Below are 21050 nucleotides of genomic sequence, written 5' to 3' on the forward strand. Positions count from 1 at the left end.
TGGGCCATTATCAGCAGCCTGTAGTATCACATCTGGTTTTTCCCCCCTGTAACTTTAAATCCAATGAATCAATGGGCACATTCCTGTAATCTTAAACGGGTCATTGAAACTCTATCCTGCAGCTACTCCCAAGATGTCTCTGGGAAACACAGCTCTTCCTCAGGCTTGTCTCTGGAGAATTACTACCCATGGAAAATACCCTCAAGTTAAATAGTTCAGCTGAGCTGTCGTGTTTCCTATCAAATTAATTGGGTCAGCACAGCTAACATGGCACTGACAGCAGTAACAGCACTGCTCTTGTTCACATCAGTGCAAGTCATGTTTAATACTGGACTAGTTAATACTCATTCTCACACAGTCTGGTTTTTCATTAGGAAGATCAAAGACAGGTGTGTGCCCGCAATAGTGAGATCTCCATTGGATCGGTTTCCCTCAGCTCAGACAGCGAGGCAGGGAGCTGGCTGGGAGATGTTCTTTTACCTGTTCTGCTCAACACGACAGTCAGAGGCATTCGGGGATGGGGGGGGGGGGATGTCTTTTTTTCTTTTTCTTTTTTTCTTTTTTTTGTGTGTTTTCATTTTCCTCACAGCATTTTGGTGGTTATTCCTGTTTCATGCCTTCCTCCTGCTCCTCCTCCTCTCCCGCTGCGGCCGAGCCCCTTCCTGCGGGCCCTGCTCCCGGCCCGCCGGCGCCGCCTGGCGGTGTCCCCGCAGCGCTGCAGCGCCGCCGCCATCCCGGCCCCGCGGGGAGAAGGGGACGGCCGATCCGCGGGGCTGCCGGGACCCTCCCGGCACTCACACAGGCCTCTCTCTGCTGTTCCAGGAGGAAAAAGAAGTGCATTCGGTACCTACAAGGAGAAGGACGCTGTGCCAGCCCAGTTTCTTCCGATGGAAGTGCTATAGACTCCCCTCCATCCCCACCGGACGCACTCCGAAGCATCCCCTCCGCCTTCCCGTCAGAGCAGCTCGCAGCCCCCGCTGACCCCGCGCACCGCGACCAGCCCGACCCCTGCCCCGTGTCCGCGCACCTCCCGCCCGCCTCCGGCCCCTCCAGACCCGGCGCCCGGCGCTCCTCGGCGCCCGCCGCGCCCCCCGCCTACAGCCGCGCCTCCTCGGGGACATAGTCCCTGCCAGCCGCTGGCCACACCGGGCACTCCGCTCGCCCACCTGCTTCTGCTGCCCGCGGACGAGGACCAGAGGCCCAGCCAGATCCCCATCTCACTGTAAAACATGCAAAGTTTGGCGACAGGATGACTTAAGGATGATGGAAAACTCACTTGGTTGGGGTTTTTGTGGAGGGGAGGGGTGATAAAGATAGAAAAGCAATTTCAAAAAAAAAGGTTAAAAAAATAAGTACTTGCCAAAATTTAAAATGCTGATGAGTAAACAAGCCTTTTGTCCCTGCCCTGTGATGCTTTTTTTTTTTTTGTTTATTTGGGATTTTGTTTTGGTTTCTTTTTTACTGCATTATCTCCAAGTGTGGCAGAGAGCAGAGCCACATCCCCAGCTTGCTGCTGTAGGTGGTAGGTGCTGTCAGTCTTACCCTGCCTTCCAGTCCCTGCCTTCCGAGCTGCTTCAAAGTGTAGTCACTCACAGATCTCCCATAGCCGTTACCAAGGAGCTGGAAAAGCTGGAATAGGAGAATTTTTTAAAAGCCCGTATGTCTGAAAAGGAAACGAAGCGATGCCAGCATTCTGGTCTGACCGGGTAAAAGAGAAATCAAATATTTAAAGCAATGAGGTGAATTTTTTTAACTTCTTGTTTGAGAACAGGAAGATGTTTGCAGGTAACAGGTCTCTGTGCAGACATGTTCCATTCCATGGTTGTACAGCAAAGCAGAGGAAAAAGGGAGCACCGGCCAGGCAAAGGAGCACGGACCAGCTGCTGGAGGGGCTGATGGCTGCTCAGGGCATCAGGCAGGTGCAGGGTCTGCCCTGCTGTTAGGAACTGCCCTCCGCAGATGTGGATGGCCAGAAATCCCACCAGACAGACTAGCCAAAGCCTCAGAAATCAGTCTTGTTGCGTTTCTAGGCTCTGATCAAGCTCTGTACCTCCACAGCAGTGAGCAGGGCAGGGCATGTGGGGAGCCAGCAGCCCCGGCAGGCTGGCCCGTGGTGCAGGACCACACTGGTCAGTGGCCCAGGATCACGCTGGCCCAGGGCAGAGGACCACACTGGCTCAGCAGGTCCTTTGGAGGAGGTGTGAGCTCCTCTGTGGCAGGGCAAGTATGGCAGCAGAGCAGCACTCGCTGCCCTGCTCTGTAGGCTTCTGTCTGTACATACCCTCAGTGAAATAAGAACCCTCTTTGTCATGATCCAGTGTAGAACTTTTTAAAAAACCTTATTCTAGCTTTTTCTAAAAGATTCTCCCTCCACCCCAATGACGATGCCAAATGTTCATGTATTCTCTCCAGCTTTAAAATGTTTACCAGTTTCTGATATTGTATTCATATTTTGAGTTTGATAAACAAAAACAATGTGGATGGATTATGATCTCCATGAACTGATGTAAATCCCAAATAATTCCAAGTTCTGGGTTTACTTCAGGTTTACAGTCTTCTCAGAGACCACAGTCTAGTCCAGTGCAGACTTTTTTCCTGTTTTAAAGAAATCTATTCCAGACTGCTGAAGAGAAAAATGACACCACACAGAGGTAGAGGGGGCACTATTTTTTTCCTACTTGATAGATGGGTTTTGGAGTACTGAATACAAATTATGTAGTAATATTATTGTAGAACTGCAAGAAATTTAAGATGACCTTTATAATGTACAAACTATTTTTATATTTTTTTCTTAATGCAAAAACAAAAACCGTAATTTTTTACATTGGATTTAATGTAACTTTTTAACCAAGTTTATGCCTCAAAGATTTAAAAATTAAAAAAAAAAAAAAAAGCCAAACCTAACTAGTCCATAGAGCAGCTTTGGGTTTGGTCCCTTTATTTAGATGGTTTTGCTTCTAGTAGTGTAGATTTTTTATTTCTGGTTTTAGTTTTGAAGATCTAAACCTATTTCTTTATTCCTCTCCTGTATAAATGTAACTTCAGAAGCACTGACAGAAAGCTATGTGCACGAACCTGACAAGTTTGCAGAGTCATTTTGAAGTTTGAATCATTTTAACCCTTGGAGAAGTAGCATTACCTGATCCAATGCCAACTGTAAACCTTTATGCTGACTGCACTCAGAGGGTTAATTACATAGCACTAGATCAATATGCAACCTGCTCATTTTAAATTATTTTAGCAAGCTTAGCCAACAGCATGTTCCGGTGCTGAACAGAGGAACTCAGTACTTGCCAGACCTGATATGGTCTGTTTAATCATTTGATTTTCAAACAAACAAAAAAAAAAAACAGCTTTAAAAATGGTTGTGTCTCAGCACATCATTTGTCACTCTGAGACCCTCTGCTGTAAGGTGCTGTAAGTGTCACCTCCTGGAAACACCAGAGATGACAGACCAGCCACCATAGCCTGGTGTACCCCATCCTGGGTGTAAGGCTGGTGTAACTCAACACCCAACTGCTACTGCATGGTTGGATGACAGATGGAACTTAGCAGCAAAGCAAAGGCAGGTAGAAAAGAAAAAGCAGATGTGTCTAAATAACACAAGAAGAAAATTTCAGGGCAAGTCCTGATCAGTATTAAACTGGCCGAGGCACCCAGACCAGCCCTCGTTCATTTCACCCCCTGGGACTTTCACCCACTTATTTCAAGGCTCCTCTGGCCCCTCCATGCTGTCAGTCCCTGCCTCGACCAGCAAAAGGCTCATCTGCATTACAGCCTCCTCTCACCATTGTTATTCCAACTGATTCCTGCCAAAGCTCCTTAGTGACACCAACACCCCCTCTCCAGGAGCCCTTGCCTGTGCCCTTGTGGCACAGAAGCATTTTCAGAGCCCCAGAGCTGGAGCAGTCACACCCACAGCGTTGTCTGCTCTGCTCTATACATACAGGCCAGACCCTACCCTGTGCTTCCAGCTGCTGCAGGATAAACTCAGAATACCCACTTGTGATACACTGCACTCAGTTTATACTTGGTAACTGAGAAAATGCCATTACTTTTATTCCAAAACACAGAAAAGATACTGTTTGGCTACCCCTTTCCAAGGCAAAACAGCATGACTGACTTCTGTTCCATGGCCCTACGGCTGATAACCAATGCCAAAACAAAGTCATTAATACCAAAAAAAATGTCTTTCAAACTGCCATATGAAGTGTTGCTATTTTGTGTTAATACTCTTTTTTAATAAAAGGAAGACTTTGCCCTGAAGTTTTTATCTCAACAAGAATTCTTTTCGAGTTATTTTACAGCAGTTTTAACTCTTCCTGAAATACATGTTTGAATTCCTGGAATCAATCTGAATGTAGAAGTCATGGAAGTACCACTTCATTAAAACAAGTAAAACCACTGTATGTATGTAGCAGGGATAAATGTTTTGCAGCTGTACCTTCATTTGTCCAATGACTATCCATCATTTGTTGTAATTTTTTTACTTCACTGAGTTTGTATTTTTTGGCTTTTATGTTCAAAGTATGTTTATAGCTTTATAAATAAAGTAATTGCCAGACTGGCTGTTCAAAAGAGGCCACTGGAAGTTATAATGCTATCAAGCTCTCAAGTAACTATTTCTTAGCATTCAAGAGGATTCCTGCTTGGTTTTGTTTTTTCCCTTCAGCATTTGTATGTTTGAATAGTTTTCAGAATAACTGCCAATAACCTTCAATGGGTAAGACTGAAATACTAAGCCAAGGGTACAAAGAAAATACTTTTTTCCTACAATTCCTACTAACACCCAGCCTTGCCTCTCCCTACCCCCACACTCAATCCCTTTATCCAAGAGAAGACTGATCCCTGATCCTGCACTGACTTTAAAAAAAAAAAAAGTTAGGGGAAAAAAAAAACAGCTTTAATACAAGTTAAACAGCAACAGAAAGTTTAACAGTGGGAAATCAGTCTCTCCTGCTTTCTGGAATTTCACAGTACACAGCCAGTGCCTGTTACAGCAGCAAGGAGCAGGTTCAGCTGAAGCATGGCACACAGGCAGCAGCCACAGGACAGCCCAAATTCTCAGCAGCTCCCCTGTGTCCTTCTCTACAGCTGAGCACTAGTATTACTGGAGTGGGTAAGAAAACTGAGAGATTCAAAAAACCAGTCTTTTCCTGCTGACATCCCTGCCAGGCAGCTACAGAATTTGAATCTGGCTGAAGTCTGATTCAGTACTGCAGGGGAATTTCAATTAGAGAAAGTAAGTTGTATGCAATCCTAACTACCAAGACTAGTGAGATTATTACAAATCTGCCAAAGCTACACAATGCCTTGAGCACACAGACCAGCCCCCCCTACACCTCCACAGGTACTTCAGTGCCAACAGCCAAGTGTACAGCCTGGGGCTTCAGCACAGGCTCCAGCACTGCACAGCTGCCCAGCACAGCTCAGGTTTGGGCCAGCTGCTCTCACAACTACCAAGTTTTATCCTAGGTGTGGTTATGCAGGCACAGCACAGTTGGAGCAGTGCAATGAGGAAGATAAACTGTGTCTTTGTCTCTCCCTCACCCTGAAGCAGCATGAGGCATCCTGCAAGGCGGTGGCTGCTGACAAACATTGACACTGGGCTCATGACAAGCACCCAAAGGAATTTACACACAGGCTGCTGCCACCAAACACAATTACACCAGGCTTCTGAATATTAACTACAAACATAGCCAGAGAACATCACATTTTCCTCTAGTAGCACTTCTAAACTGAGGTGCATTGTTTGCAATAGAGGCTGCTAGAAAGGCTTGAGCACATCCAAGCATAGCAGCAGAACATTTTATGCCCACTGACAATGTGTAATACACCCAATATAATGCCCAGCAGCACAAAGGCAGGCCCCACAACCTCCTGAGAAATCAGATGTGAGGAGAAGTTCTACCTAAAGCATGGGTTTGAATGCTGCTTCAGAGCAAAGTCTGAATGCTTTCAAAATGGCTACATCCAAAATGCAGGTAATCTTGGTAAGCCATCAAAAATATATCTCTGGATATTTAACCACCACCCAACTTCATCTCAAAGTTGTCCACTGTGTCTGACTAGTACCCTGCACTAGTCACTTAAAAACTTGACATCTGTTTTATTTCAATTAACCACTGCCTTAGTGCTATTATTTCTACACTCAGTAATAGGTGACAGTAAACCTCTCTAGTTCCAAATAACTAGAACAATTTGCAAACAAAAGTTTAAAAGCCCTTTATTAATTCAGAAGTGAAACACCGATATTTCAAGTGAGATAAGTATGTTTATTAAGGTTCATTCTACTCTAAGGTTTATACAGAGAATGGAATGCAATACAAGCTAAGAGCACACCTCAAAGATCTACCACACAACCATCCCCTACTCCCTATAAGGGAACTGTAAAAAAAAAAAAAAAAATCAGAAAACCAGTTACTGTTCAACTAGTTGCAAGTGGCTTTGTCCAAAGAAGTTAAGCTTGATATTGAATTAGCTTTGTATGCAATAATTAAGTCTCTACAAGCTGAAGTATCACATACAGAGGCAAAAGATTTCCTGTGGACACATGAAACCATGTTTCCAAGAGCTACATCACAAGGGTCTTTAAAACTGCCTAAAAACCAGCCACTAATGGCATGCACAGGTCAATAATATTAACTTTGGTAATGTCAGTCATTTTTGGTCAAATCTGGATTCCACTTTAAACAGTAATATGTATAAAAACACACCCATCCTGTGCATAAAGCAACACACTTTATTTGCTATCACCTAGAGGCAGGTCTTCAAGACATGGCTGAAGTATTCAAATTTAACTGTCAGGAGCTTGTTTAGTTCTAAATCACATTTTCACTAGTCTATAAGGCAAGACTAAAAGGACAAGAAAGTGGTCAAATATTTAATTTTTTTTTAAATGCAGGACAAAAACCATCTTGAAAATTATATAGCTTTAAGTAACACTTAACTTTTTTCCACAATGCTTTTGTAAGAAATCCAGTAACTTTTTTATATCATCTAGTTCCCCAAGACACATTCTAGTTTTTCTTTCTGAAGTTATCAATACCCTGTAAATACATGTGTTTTGCTCTTCTTGAGGAAAAAGTTATAGATGTTTTTATTTACAACAGAGTCAATCCTTAGCACTACATCTGGACTTCAACAGTTTAAAAGTGTAATGAAAATGACAACCTTAAGTGCTACTTCCCATACAGAATCCACACTTAGTTCAGTTTTATTCATTGCAAAGTAAAAAGACATCCAATTACACTAGTAAAAACTCAGATCTAGATCTGTACTCAAAAAAACACTACACATGCAAAGGGAACAACATCCTGCTAACACAACTTCATTTGCTGCTGCATTTGTCTAATATTAACAATTATGAACAGGGCAGTGCAACTAGTATTTGGAACAATCCTTACAGTGTTCGAGTGTCAGGCACAAAACTTCATTTCTCTTCACACCACTGGTTCTCTTTACGTACCTGCAAGAGCAGTTTAACTGTTAGTATGTTGCAGTGAAATTCTAAGCCTTTGGCTGTAAATACCCACAAGCATTCAGGATTATTTACTGCACAGAGACAAACTTGGAGCCGCTTTAGTTTTTCACACAGATTTTGCAATTATAAAATCTGTCTTCCAAACTGGCCTGTTTATCAGTGTAAGTCAGGTTTTTCATGCCTAGGTTTGATCAAATCTGAAATTTTCTGACCAAGAAAAGCAAATGGAATATCTGAAGTAAAGGCAGTTTATGACATAGCATTGAAAAATACCCTCAAAAATCTACAACTTATTGCCCTGTATTGAAACCAGGCATTATGTTCTGCTATTTCCCCACCTCTGCCATTTTGCAGTTGGTTTGTTGATCAAGTTTTAAGATCAATGAGTTTGTTACTTAGAGAACCCAAACTTACCTCTCCAGCCACATGCAGCAATACATCTTCAGCATTCCCATGACTGCCCCAAACCAGCAAACTAAGACTGCCACAAACAATCCTACATGCCTCCTTATTAAACATGCTGGAGTTAGAAAAATCAACACATTTTGTTTTAACCTTTTCAGGCAATGGGCTGCAAGCATGGTAGAGAGCAGTGTCTTCTGCTAGTAGCACCCCAACGATGAGGAGCTGATGTATTAGTTTACATTCATTGGTAACAAGTCTGCTGCATCACAAATTGAGTTATGAAGCACCACACAATAATTCAGCACAAACAACCATCTAAATTATAATTAAACCCAGACCAAGTACCTGTGCTTCTTCCTCTTCAGTGAAGTCATTCTTAATATTGAATGTCTTGCGAATTTCTTCTGGAGTTTTACCCTTGATCATGTTTGCCACTGTCTTGCATGTGACATCCAGCAAACCTTTGATGTCCAAATAATTTGCAGCCTGTGAAAGAGTTTTCAGATTTAAAGCCTCCATATCAATATTCTGTCTCTGTAGATGCACTACAGAAGTTTACACTGAAATTTTAGAATACTGTATGCAAACAGATCATCTCCACTTTGAGAAGCTTCTAGCTAAAACCCTTCAAGGGACACTACCTAGCACTTGCTTGCCAAATAGAAGGTAGTCATTTGTACCATGAAAAAACTCCTCCTGCTCCACCCTTTACAAATAGCTTTCAGAAGTCTGCAAACATCCAAGATCTTCAGTGTTGCAGTACTGTTCACTAGCCAAGGCAGGTAATGTTGGCTTACAGGTCCATACACAGTACAAATTTAACAGTCAAAGTCAGATTTTCACTTTTATGCAAATCTCCAGAACTCTGTAACTAGTAATAAGCCCTCAACTTGGACTTGAGAGCAACAAGAATAAAAGACAGTGCTATTTAGTAAAGTGTTTTGACTGATGAGTGAGTACACACTAATACCAGCATTAGGCTAACAAATACTCCAACATCCTCATCAATTTCAGCCAGTACTCACCAGAACCACCTGCCCTCCCTCCCCACATGCCCCTTTTCCAATGAAGAAGTAACTCAAGAAGCATAAAGGCTTTATTTCTCAAGTGCATAGCATAACTTCACTTCACAGGCACAGCCTTTGCCCTTCTTGAGGACACTCACCAGGATAAGTTCAAAAAGTGTTCCTTGGTCTACTTTCAGAAACTCTTGATCCCACACAGGGATGTCATCTGTTCTCTTTTCTTTGTTCTCATCATCCTCAGGAGGAGGTGGATCATCCTTGTGATGGGTGCACCACTGAATCACCTAATTATGGTTTTGATATTAAAGTTTTATCCAAGCAATTTTCCCATGAAACTCCAACTACAACTTAATTTCATTTTGGAAGAAATTAGAACAATTGATCCCCAATCTCAGAATACAGCAGCTTTCAGAAATCCCAACTGATTTAGTAGCATGTTAATTACTTAATCTTAAAAACCAGCAGCTGGTGCTATGAAGTTATTAGTCCCTCTGCTAACATACATGGGCTGTACAAAGAAAATCTAAACCTCATTTTGCTGTATTCAATCTGTTTGCAGAAACATACTTTGTATTAAGCAGACACTATACAGCAGAACAGAGCAGAGTGGTAATAGCTACCAGCAGGTCACATTCACCCCAGTACAAAGTTCAGCCAGCAAGTTTGCCATTAGTGTTGGTTTGGGGTTTGTTTTGGTTTTTTTCCCTAGTTTGGGAACATGCAATCTCATGACCCAGACATATAAAAGAAGCAGAGATCTACTGCAAGAAAAATCCTGTTCCATTTCACCAACCCAAGAGACTTCACAAATTTGAGTTATTTATGTGTCTGTTCACTAGGAAACAATTCCTAACCCTATATTTACCCCAAAACAGGCACAATAGTTTGGTGCTTACTTTGGCACTACTCTTTCTATTTGAAAGCATAAAGAATCTTGGACACCACACAACTACACCTTACTCCCTTGAGCCAGTGACCATGGTCTGTTAATGAATTTAATACCACCAAGGGCACACAGTGTCTCTTAAGCACTGTCACTGCCACCCAGACACAGCGACTGCCACTGCCAGTCACCCACCACTGCCTGTCCCTTAATCCTTTCTCCAAACATTTGCATCTCATGAACAGCCTCCTCAGTTCACAGAATCCAGTTAGAACCAGTGCTTTAACACCATGAAATGCCAGTGTGCAGAGATGCCCAGCACCACTTCCTTAGGAAGCCTGTCTGCCTTACAGCTGCTGTTCCAGGTCACCCCTGCACGTACTCTGCCATCACCCACCTGCCAGCCTCAGCCCACATGCCCACGTTCATGCACCTTGATTTGGTTAAGCTTGCAGCACGTGAAAAATATATTTGAACTAGTAGTTCATAATACCCAACTCCAAGATGAATTTTACGTTTCTTTACTGTCATAGAGCACAACAGCTTTCATCATCTTACCTTTTTTAAGATGGCTGCATTAACATTTGGAAGAGGGACTGGGTCATCATCACCTTCATCATCCATTCCCAAATCTAAAAATGGAAAGATGACTGAGCAATTGGCAGACAAAAGCATTTGCTGAACTGGGATGCTTCATCAGTTCTTCACTATTTTGAAAACACTGAAGATTGGTAACAAAGGACCTCTAAACTGTGAAGTAAAGAGCTTTTGAAGGCTGTGTGGAGCTATGGCTGCATTATGCATCCAAGGTTGTACCAAGTTGAGGTTAAGTGGCTGATAAGGCTGCCTCATCAAATGACAGTATCTACAAACCATCAGCTAAGCTGTCACTTGCTAACTCATTGTTCTGAATATGAACTCATGCTGAACAATCTGACAAACATTTGTATTTTTACCACTTACACAGCTTCAACCCACAAGTTCTAATTGAGAGCTCCCATTCCATTAATGATTAAATAAGAATTCAAATCTACTGTGGTAAATAGACACAGCATCTTGTCCTCTGCATGAGCAGGAAATACTGTAGCCACAGAAGTGCTGCTCTCAGGCTCTGAATCACTCATATTGATCCTGTACCAGCTGAAGAAGTTCACATAGTAAGGCAGCAGCACAAATCCTTCCATCAAAAAAAGCATTTATAAAACATGTTTCCAACACTCCTTGTTTTAAAAGCTTGTCAGCACGCTCCAGAGATATTTAGATTTTTCCTCTTGATATGATCAAGGAATCAATGTAAAAATAAGGCAAAGAAGATAATTAAAGTTTCAACTTGATACACAGAACAAATACCACATTAGCCATCTTTGATTAAAGAATGTGCTTTTTTTATTAGCCAAATGCTAACAGTTGGATGACACCCTAGCTGTCAAAGACATCTTGGAATTTGTTATGTAATTGACTAACAATGCAAACCTTCACTCATTACATGCACAGATGAGCCAATTCTACACCACCAAGGAACCTAATTTTTAAGAACATATGACCATCATCACGCCTCAAATTTGTACATGATAAAATCATGTACTTCTGTATTTAGACAAGTCTGCTACTGTTGTTATCAGTGGGATGCTAATTAACACTACTTTTTTGCTTGAAATGACTCCACAGATTCAGAACTGAAACACTGAAATAATTCAAGCAATATCTGAACTTCAGTCAGCTCTGCTTGACTTTTCACCATCACCTCTGAACCAGCAATTTTATCTGTTAGTGGAAAATGAATATTTCAATGGTGGTGCCACGGTGCTCAGTACAACCTAAACTTTCAGCTCCTCCTCTCTCAGCTGCAGCACCCAACACACAAAACATGAACTGATGCTCAGCCACCTGCACTGAAAATGCATTCCACCTGTGCTAGCAGACTAGTTCTCTCCCAGGTTACAAAGAGCCAAGTTTATGGTGCCCAGCTTACACACTTCCCATGAATAACTTCCCTCCATCTCCAGCTGAGGATCACTAAACACCAATACTGGCACAAATCCTGCAGGAGAAAACTGAGAACTGTGCACCCTAATGCATTCCATTTCCTGTTTGTGTTGCCAGCCATGTTCAACAGCATCTTATTAACAGAATAGAAGCATTCAATGCCTGACATAAATCAACCTTATTTTTACTGCTCTCATAAGGTGTCACAACCAAGCATTTACATGCAAGAGCGTAATATTAACTACATGTACAGGAATAATAGTTTCCAAGTTAATTCATGAATACATCCAAAAACTAGAAAAAACCACCAGTAAACAATGAGGATTTGCACTAGAGGGATTAGACAGTTTGCTCTGTATCCCAGCCATCTGGCAGATTTCCCCTCCCCCGCCACAAGTTCTTTTGTTTCAAACTTATGTCAGCAGGAGATCAGACCTAAGTATTTATCCCAAATAATTTAACAGCATTCACAAGCTCACAATACAGGTTTAACTTCAGCTCTTTATTGCATTGATTTATTATCCCCCACTCCATACAAGTAATATTTACATTCTAAGACTGTTTTTGTGATTAAATAAACTGAAGTTTTAAATATTATTAACAGTCTGTTTGCTTAACTCTCACAAAACTGAAGTAGACTGTAGGCAAGGCGGTGGGCTGCTTGTATTTTAGTGACCTCCCTAAAAGTGCTTTTAACAAGAGCATATCCACCCTAAAGAGTTTCAGCTACAATAGCAGGAGTTACAGCTGTTCAGGCAGGAGACAGCAAGCTGCTCCATACACCTGGGAATCCTTTTTCAGCACAGCACCAACTTGTCTCAATTCCCGTCCAAGAGGCTTCCTCAGGGTCCCACACTCTTACCTTCCAGCATAGTCTTTATGGTCACAGACTGTTTTGCAATTTCCACATCAACTTCGAAGATTTCTCCATCTGAACTCTGCAGTTTAATTGAAGGCATCTACAAGAGAAGGACAGTTATTTCCACACAATATTCAGCAGATGTTACATCTTCAGTTGACTCAAAGAAGTGCATCTTTACTGCTGAAATTGTTTCTTCCCAACAGCAGATAGCCCAATGACACTTAAGGTGCACTCAGATTATTCACTCCTTGAATCAACAACCCTAAATTCATTAATCCTCAGGTTTAAGAAACAAGGACTGACTGAAGTCTAACATTAATTCATGAGCTTTTTTTTCTTAACTTGAAAGCATAAAATACACAGATAAGTGCTTTTTTTTCCAGTATAACACTACAGCTATCTTTCTCTTGAAAAAAATTTCAACACTTCCAAAACACCACTTGCTTTCAAATCCAGACAACTGCTATTCACTTCAACTGCTCAAACAACATCAGATCTCAAAAGCAGTTTTCAAATGATAGCCTCTGAAACAGAATCATAACACTGAGGTTGGAAGGAATTCCCCTAGACAGTCGAGTCCAGCCTCCCTTGCTCCAAACAGAGTTAAACAGACCAGGTTACTCAGGATCAAAGGCTTTCCTCCAGAAAAATGTTTGGTTTTCTGAAGAGGTTAAAAAGCAATAAACTCCTACAAGGAAGGCCTTCAGCACTCACTACTGCCCTTGCAAAGCAGGAAGCAAGATCAGTACTTTGATAGCATCCGAGACAACCATGCATTTTAACAAAATTCCTCAACCAAACTGTAGTAAGACCTACAATAAAGAGGCAGCAGGCTTGAAAGATGTCATTAGCAAAAACACAATCAAATTCTACAAAAAAGCATCATTCCAGATATGTAACAACTGAAACCCAGAAGTAAAGCACATGACACAGAAGCCAGGAGATTACAACTCCTGGCTGAAACTACACATGCAGACTGTAGGGTATCTGCACTTGAGCCAACCAAAAGACACTATAAACACAACTGTCTGGTACAAATTTTATAAAGTTGTTCTCAACCAGCTAGGAGGATGTGTTGCAAGTTCCTTTACCACTCAAAATATTTGTTAGCAGCAAACCATTGCAACAGTTTCCTTTCTTTTTTGGTCCTCGAGTTACCTGCTTCAAGATCACTGAAGCATGTGTTTGCACAGCCTGCAGCTACTGGGAACAGCTCTAGGAACAAAGAATTTCAATGGCAATTAAATTGCCTACGTTCTTCCCCCACCAAACTTACCAGCTTCACACACTAGTGCCTCACAGTAGTACTTGAGCTATCAACAGTTAATGAACTGGACCACTAGAAGCAAACCTGCATTACCTCTTTCTGAAAGCTCATCAGTGTAGTGTGGCTGAGCCTGACAGCCCTGTGCAAACCCGGGCCACGGGAGGCTCGGCCAACACGTGTTATTAAGCTGCTCACACCAGCCCCGAGTCCTCATTGCTTTAATTTCCATTTGGCAGTAAGCAGCCAGTTAATGTTTACACAGCAATGTAACCCTATATGACAGTGCTACTTCTAATTAAGATGGGTGTTCTGGAGGAACACAGTCATGACTGTTCCAAAGGTACAAGTGTGTGTGTGTACGTATATATATACACACACACAAAACCAGAATCTGGACTACAGCACAGTCCTGTCTTAGCAGCTTGAATAATGTTTGGGAAAAGTGCTGTAGGCACACATTTTAAATTTAATGCATCTGTTCTTGCAGTGACTGCCTGGGAGCCCTCCAGAACAAACCCAGCTCCATCGCCAGCCTCCCCGAGCCTGAGCTTACATAATGCTGCACAGCAGAGACAGGCAGGGATGCTGCCTTAGCCAGGGGAGCCCCAGCAAGGATATTTCCCTCCTATCAACCAAATCTGCTTCTAACAACACCTTCAGTTATTGCTGAGAGTCTGAAACAAGTAGAATGAAGTTAAACTACTGCCTTATCATTGACAACACATCAGAATTTCATCCTAATTTTTTTTTTTTTACTGAACTCAGTTTCCTAGAAAATAGGAAAAAAAACAAAACTAATTTTTAGCAAGCTGCAGTACAGCTCCGATAGGTGACAGTCCCTGAGCAGCAGCACCACTGGGTGACTAAGCAAACCAGTCCTAAAAGCTTTATTTGACAACAGTACAACAGGCTGGGAGCCGAGCTCAAGCCAAACCTGAATTACAGCAGTAATTTACTCGTCTAAGCCTGAAACGCCGAGCTCAGCCACCTACAGCTGCACCTCCCATCGCCATTCCGGATGGATGCCCGCTGCTTCCCCCTCGCCTCCCGCGTCAGCGCCGGTAACCAGGAGCCAGGTAACGAACTCACACCTGAGACGCGGCCGTGGCGGTCACGGGGGGCAGGGGGAGGCACAGCCGCCCGGGAGCCGCGGGGGGGGAAGGCTCGGTCTGCTCGGAGGCTTCACTCACCACCCCCGCGGGCAGCGCTCCCCACGCCGCCCCCGCGGGAGCTTCATTCCCGCACGGCCCGGGAGGGCCCGGGCCCAACGAACCCCGGGCGCTCCATCCCTGCACAGCCCAGGAGCGCTCGTCTTTCCGCCCGCCCCGGCCCCCGCAATCACCCCACGGCCTCCCGACCCTCCGTCCGCGGCAGGCCGGGCCCGCCGCGCCCACATAGCTCCTACTGCTGCCCCCGCGCCCCCCCGCCCCGCTCGGGCCTCACCGTGAGGCGGCGGCAGCGGCGGCGGCTCCGCGAACGGACCGTGAGGAGGCGGTGGCGGCGCTGAGGCCCGACTGCGGCGGCGCTCTTATACCGAGAGGGGGAGGGGAGAGGACCCGCCTCCCGCCGCCTCCAACGCCCGGGCTGCCCGCCGCGAACGCCTGAGCAAAACACCTCACCACGGCTCCCAACCGGTGAAATCCGGTACTCGCGACGCCTCCCGAGAGGTGCGGAGCGGGAAGCGGAGCCGAAACGAGTCCGAGGGGAAGGAGCGGCCAGTGGAGGGTTTTTTAGGCAGGGACGCAGCCGCGCCAGAAGCCGCACAATGGAGGGAGGGCAAGGCCCCCGCCTCGGGCTGAGGGGAACGGGCCCTGAGGGCAGCGCGGGGCTCCGAGGGCGCCGCTGGCCGGGGGCTGGCTCGGTGCCCTCCAGCGGGCCCGGCTGGCAGGTCGTGTGGGGAAATCGGTCATTCAGGGTAACCCGGGCTCGCCCCAGAACGCCCACGGTGCTGGTTTTCCTTCACGGGGAGAAAGGCCAGGCCCGGGGGTAAGCGGGGTGATGCTGCCAATATCTGTGGAGGCTTCCCGCAGGTAAACGCGGTGAAATCCCACCGCCAGATGTTGCTCCAGAGGCGGAAGACATTTTAGCCGAGAAACAACATTGAAGAACCGGCTAGTTTAAAATTGTTCCAATATCCGAGAGCCTTCCTCCAGTGGAAATACGTGCGGGAGCTTTCATGGAGCCGGAAATGGATTTAGCTCTGAGTGGTGCTCACAGAACATCTGCCCTAGGTGCCGCCGGGAATTACAGGCAGCTCTAGCTCAGCCCTTGAAAGCATCTCCGGACAGCAGCTCTGCAAGGAGCCCCCGGGCCGAGGAGCAGAGCAGAGCTGGGCACCCAGACACAGCCCAGGCCTTTGTGTTAGCACCGCGCCACCTGAGCACTGCCCCCAGCACGGGTGACGGCTGCTAGGTCACCAGTGTGTGCTAGAAAGCAACAGGTACTGGTTTTCACGGGGAAAAAAGGGTATGTGAAGGGTTTTGCGTTGTGAGGAAGGGCAGGGTATGAGCCCTCACGTCGCTGTGAAGTTTCCAAAGGCTGTGGTGTACTGTCACAGTACACACTCCATGCTCTGCTGCTGAGCCCAGCTTTGTGTCAGCTCTCCATGGCAAAATGGCTTTCAAGTAGGCAAGGTATTTACACAGAGACAATGCAGGATTCTGACACTTTACTTCCAATCCTAAATAAAAGTGTTTTAGGAAACAAAAAGCATGTTTTCACATCACTCCAGTGCAGACACAGCCAAGGTGCCTGTAAGCGCACTGATACCTGCAACAGCACCACACTGCAGAGTACAGTATCATTTATAACCTCAGGCAGCACCAGGGGAAGTTCAGGTTGGACATCAGCAAGGATTTCTTCCCTGAAAGAGTTGGCAAGCACTGGCACGGTGGTGGAGTCACCGTCTGTGGAGGTGTGCAAGAAACAACTGAACGTAGCACTGCTCGGCTCTGGTTCACAAGGTGCTGATCAATCAAGGGTTGGACTTGGCAGTCTTGGAGATGTTTTCCAACCTTAATGTTTCTGTGCTAAGTCACAGTTTCCCATCTCTTGGGGTTCCAGAGAGTCCCACACCTTAGGCAACAAATCCTTATTTTCCAGACACACTGGAAAATACCTTCTAACACGCAGAATTTTCCCAGGATTCAGAATTTCTTCATTGAGAATCTTGTTTTGCTGAGTTCAGTAGCCAAGGCAATGAAGTGTCAAGTATTCCTTGATCCCTTCCTTCCTTTGCTCCCTTCCATCTGAGAGCAGCCATAGAATCATAGAATGTTAAGGGTTGGAAGAGACCTTAAAGCTCATCTGGTCCCACCTACCCTGCCGTGGGCAGGGACACCTTCCACTAGATCAGGTTGCTCAGGGCCTCGTCCAACCTGGCCTTGGACACTTACAGGAGTGGGGCAGCCACAGCTTCTCCGAGCAACCTGTGCCAGTATCTATCTCACATAACAAGTGAGACTACAATTAGAGAAGTATTCAGTATTAAATACCTTGTTCTTTGGGGCAGTTTCTCTGAAGACATGGAAGACTCAAATAGATTCTTAGCCAGAAAGGACCTCTTAGAGCTCAACTGATAGCCTGGGAGTTCTATATCAGACCATGTCACTTAGAACAGGCCTCTATATAAGTTCCAAAGAACTGTTGGAGGCAGCTGCCTGACTGGGGAAGCTTGTTCCATGGGCTTTAGGATGCTGAGCAGCTTGTTAGAGCAGACTTGAATACAACTCTGAGCAACCTGATCTGACTTTGCAGATGGATCCAGGTCACCTCTGTGGTCCCTTCCAGCCTGGATTACTGTGTGCCTCTGTAATGTGTGCTCCCCTGGAACTCTTCTTAACACCTGAGTGAACAGCCAGGTGATGCTTGGCTGCATACTTGGACTCTAACAGAAGTTCCTCAGAGATCCTGGTATTGGTAACCATATAAGCTCTTTGTTCACCATTGAATGGTACCTGATTTTAATTTTTAATTTATATGTATCTCATGTGTAGAGTGTGAAGCCTCCAGACTACATCTAACATGACTTTTTTATTGTACCAGCATCACATTTACCTCTTTCTTCCATAAGCACACCATCTCATACTCCAGTGCTGAGAACCACATTCAGTGCACTAAAAACCACTGCCTTTATTTTCCTTAAATTATTTTTTATTTCTATTAAACCTCCGTGGTTTAGAGAATCAGACAATAAGAGAAGGTGGCCAGTGAAAAACCTGTCTACAAATTCCAAATTCCCTTTCCCAGTGTTGCCAAAGACCAAGGTTTCTGATTTGGCTCATGACCAGCAAGCACAAGCTCACAGACTGCAAATCAGGCTCAGCAAAGGGGGGGATGGGGTTTGCTCTCAACACAAGACAAATCTAATGGAATCTAGGAAAAGGCAGAAAGCTAAATTCCATGCTTAATTACAGTTGTGGATAAATTTAAGTCAAAATTATACTGCTGATTATACTTGGTACAGCTCTCTGCAGCTTTCCAGAGGAGAAAATTCCATCCTCGGTGAACTTTGAATTCTACTGTTGAATTAGAAGTTTGGGAAAGTTAAAACAGCAAAAACACCCCACACCCCAAAAAGAGACAGATGGCTGTGACAGATATGCCATAATCACACACAGCACCTCCCACTGTGCCCTACATATCGTACAACCAACCTGCCCAGCCACTCCAGATGCTTCCCGTTATCTGCTGTGGAAAAGCAGCTGCTGCAGCGGCGATAGCCCAGCTCCTGTGAGTCAGTCAGTATTAATGGCACAAACCCCCCATCCCTGGCTAAAGCTGTGTGGCAAAAACAAGATTGCTTAAAAAAGGAGTGGCCCAATTTCAATTTTCTGCACACAGGTAATGATTGCACTGCAAATAATCCTAAAGCTGAGCATTGCTCCCCTGGGTGCAGACAATCACACTGTGTATCAGCCATGGGTAAATTACAATTAAGGGCCTTTGACCGCTGAGAGCAGGGAGGAGGAAGGGAGCAGCTTAACACCAAAGCAAATACCTGAAAAGATTGGAGCAACTGAGCTTGATTTAATGCTTAATCAGATCCAGAAGAGCCCTGACCTACATATTCACAGCATCCCTGGGCTGCAGGCACAGCCAGTTGAGCAGCCATGCGGCCGCAGGGGAAGGGAGTTTAATGTGCTGAACGTGAGGGAGCAGCCTCCTGGACACAGCCCTGCATCTGCTCCACAGCCTCACGTTCCTTTCTTGGATGTTTCTTTCAGGCACAAATTAATGTGCCCTCCACTCTGCAGAGCACCTCACATTCCACTTTGACAGAGAAACACAATTTTTTTAGCTGCTGGTGGTGATTTAGAGACTATGGAGATAAGACACTGATTATTTTTCAATACAAATGTGATGTGACATCGTCAAAATCTAATTACAATCAGGCTTGAAAGAGCTCAGCTCTGCTCCATCAACAAGTTGGAAAAATTTACAGAACTCATCCTGAATTCACTGAGGGAGAGCAAGCCAGGGAGAGAGCCAGGTATGACCATGTAATCTGAAAAGTAACCTAATCTACATGTAGGGGAGAATGAGACTTGCTGCAAAAATCATCCCTTTTTTTTTTTCAGGATTACAAAAGATGAAGACCATTTTTTAAAACAAGCAGCCACATCAAGTTTGAAAATAATTGAACTGACTGGTTCAGTGCAAAACCAGAAAACATCAGAATTATTCATGTAAGAGAGATGGTAGAAGGACACTGCCAAGCTCAAAGGCCTGGGCCACTTTTTTTTTAAAGTAGTCTTGGAACAATGCAGCAGCAGAAGAGGAAAATTCTTGTTCTCAGTACAAGTCTGAAAAAGCAAATTATATAAAAAGCTAATTATTGCATTTCCACTTCATCAAAATTTGTATTAAAGCAGCATCCTTGAGACAGTGTCACTTTTCATAGAAGTTGTACCCCAGCAATGCAAAATGGTGGGTGGCAGAGACCAGCACTCGGGTGAGAGTCCAGGTCAGAGAATCCTAGAATGGTTTGGGTTGGCAGGGACCTTAGAGCTCATCCAGTTCCAACCCTCTGCTGTGGACTAGACAGATTGCTCAAGGTCCCATCCAACCTGGCCTTGAACACTTCAGCGATGGGGCAGCCACAGCTTCTCTGGGCAACTTGTGCCAGGGCCTCACCACACTCATAGGCAAGAATTTCTTCCCAACATCCAATCTAGTCCTGCTTTCTCTCAGTTTAAAGCCATTCCCCCTTGTCCTGTCACTCCAGGCCCCTGTCCCAAGGCCTCCTCCAGTTCTTTTGTAGCCCTTTTAGGCATGGGACTGAGACCTGTCCTCTCAGGTCTCCCTGGAGCCTTCTCTAGGTGAGCACCCCCAGCTCTCCCAGCCTGGCTCCAGAGCAGAGGGGCTCCAGCCCTCAGAGCATCTCCAGGGCTTCCTCTGGTGTTGCTCCAGCAGGTCCACGTTCTTCTGATATTGGGGATTCCAGAGCTAGACCAGCATGGCAGGTGGGGATTCTGGGAGCAGAGTAGACACCAATGGACTGACAAAACCCAATAACCGAATCCTGTCAAGCACACACCAAGTGAGATTTTTTTTTTGTATCAGCTTCTATTCCTTCATCTAACAGCACTCCCATTCTCCTTATATAACAATGGAGATTCGTGATAGTTTAAACAACTGAAGATGAAGAGGAGGAAGACTGAAAATAGAAATACCTACCTCAAACCCTCACTCCACCTCCCCATATTTAAACTGATTTTTGTACCAGTTCTGCCCTGGCATCCTCTGAAATCATCTGGAGCACTCTGGAGGAGCCAAGCCCGGATCCTCTGGCTGCCGAGGGTGAGGGTCACCCACCTGCAGCCACGTTAGAGGCAATGCATGTCAGCCTTGCCGGCAGCAGAGCGGCTCCCGGCCCTGGCGGGTCACGGCGCGCCGGTGCCGCCAGGCGGGGCAGCGCCACGCGGTGGCGCCGGGGCTCGCTCCGAGGGACGGGAGAGCCAGCGAGCTCAGCCCCGCAGAGATGCGCTCCCGGGCATACCCGGGAAAATGGAAAGCGCAGACTTTCTGTAGGTGGCCTTGAGAACGACCTTCAGTGGTACCGTATAAAACTATAAAAATCCTTGATATAAACACAAAGGGAAAGGAACTGGGTTAGCTTTACAGGGCTGTCTGGCACT

The 21050-nt window shown here is 45.1% G+C and overlaps 2 protein-coding genes across 2 annotated transcripts in view; one reads left to right on the forward strand and one right to left on the reverse strand.

Annotated features, from left to right (window-relative positions):
- TCF7 (transcription factor 7) overlaps positions 1 to 1007 on the forward strand; it is a 67085-nt gene extending 66078 nt beyond the window's left edge. Inside the window, exon 10 of the mRNA XM_084215839.1 lies at positions 823 to 1007. Coding sequence (XP_084071965.1) covers positions 823 to 902 — 80 coding nt within the window. The 3' untranslated portion in view covers positions 903 to 1007. The remainder of the gene's footprint in view (positions 1 to 822) is intronic.
- A 5247-nt stretch (positions 1008 to 6254) lies between these two features.
- Positions 6255 to 15471, reverse strand: SKP1 (S-phase kinase associated protein 1). The gene is made up of 6 exons (XM_084216128.1): positions 15355 to 15471; positions 12645 to 12741; positions 10355 to 10428; positions 9054 to 9197; positions 8234 to 8374; positions 6255 to 7468 (listed from the first exon to the last, which is right to left on the reverse strand). The coding sequence occupies exons 2-6, from the start codon at positions 12739 to 12741 to the stop codon at positions 7433 to 7435; spliced, it is 492 nt and encodes a 163-aa protein (XP_084072254.1). The 5' UTR covers positions 15355 to 15471; the 3' UTR covers positions 6255 to 7432.
- Between the last annotated feature and the right edge of the window lie 5579 nt (positions 15472 to 21050).

This window comes from Fringilla coelebs (genome assembly GCF_963513975.1).
Source record: "Fringilla coelebs genome assembly, chromosome: 15".
Taxonomy (NCBI): Eukaryota; Metazoa; Chordata; class Aves; order Passeriformes; family Fringillidae; genus Fringilla; species Fringilla coelebs.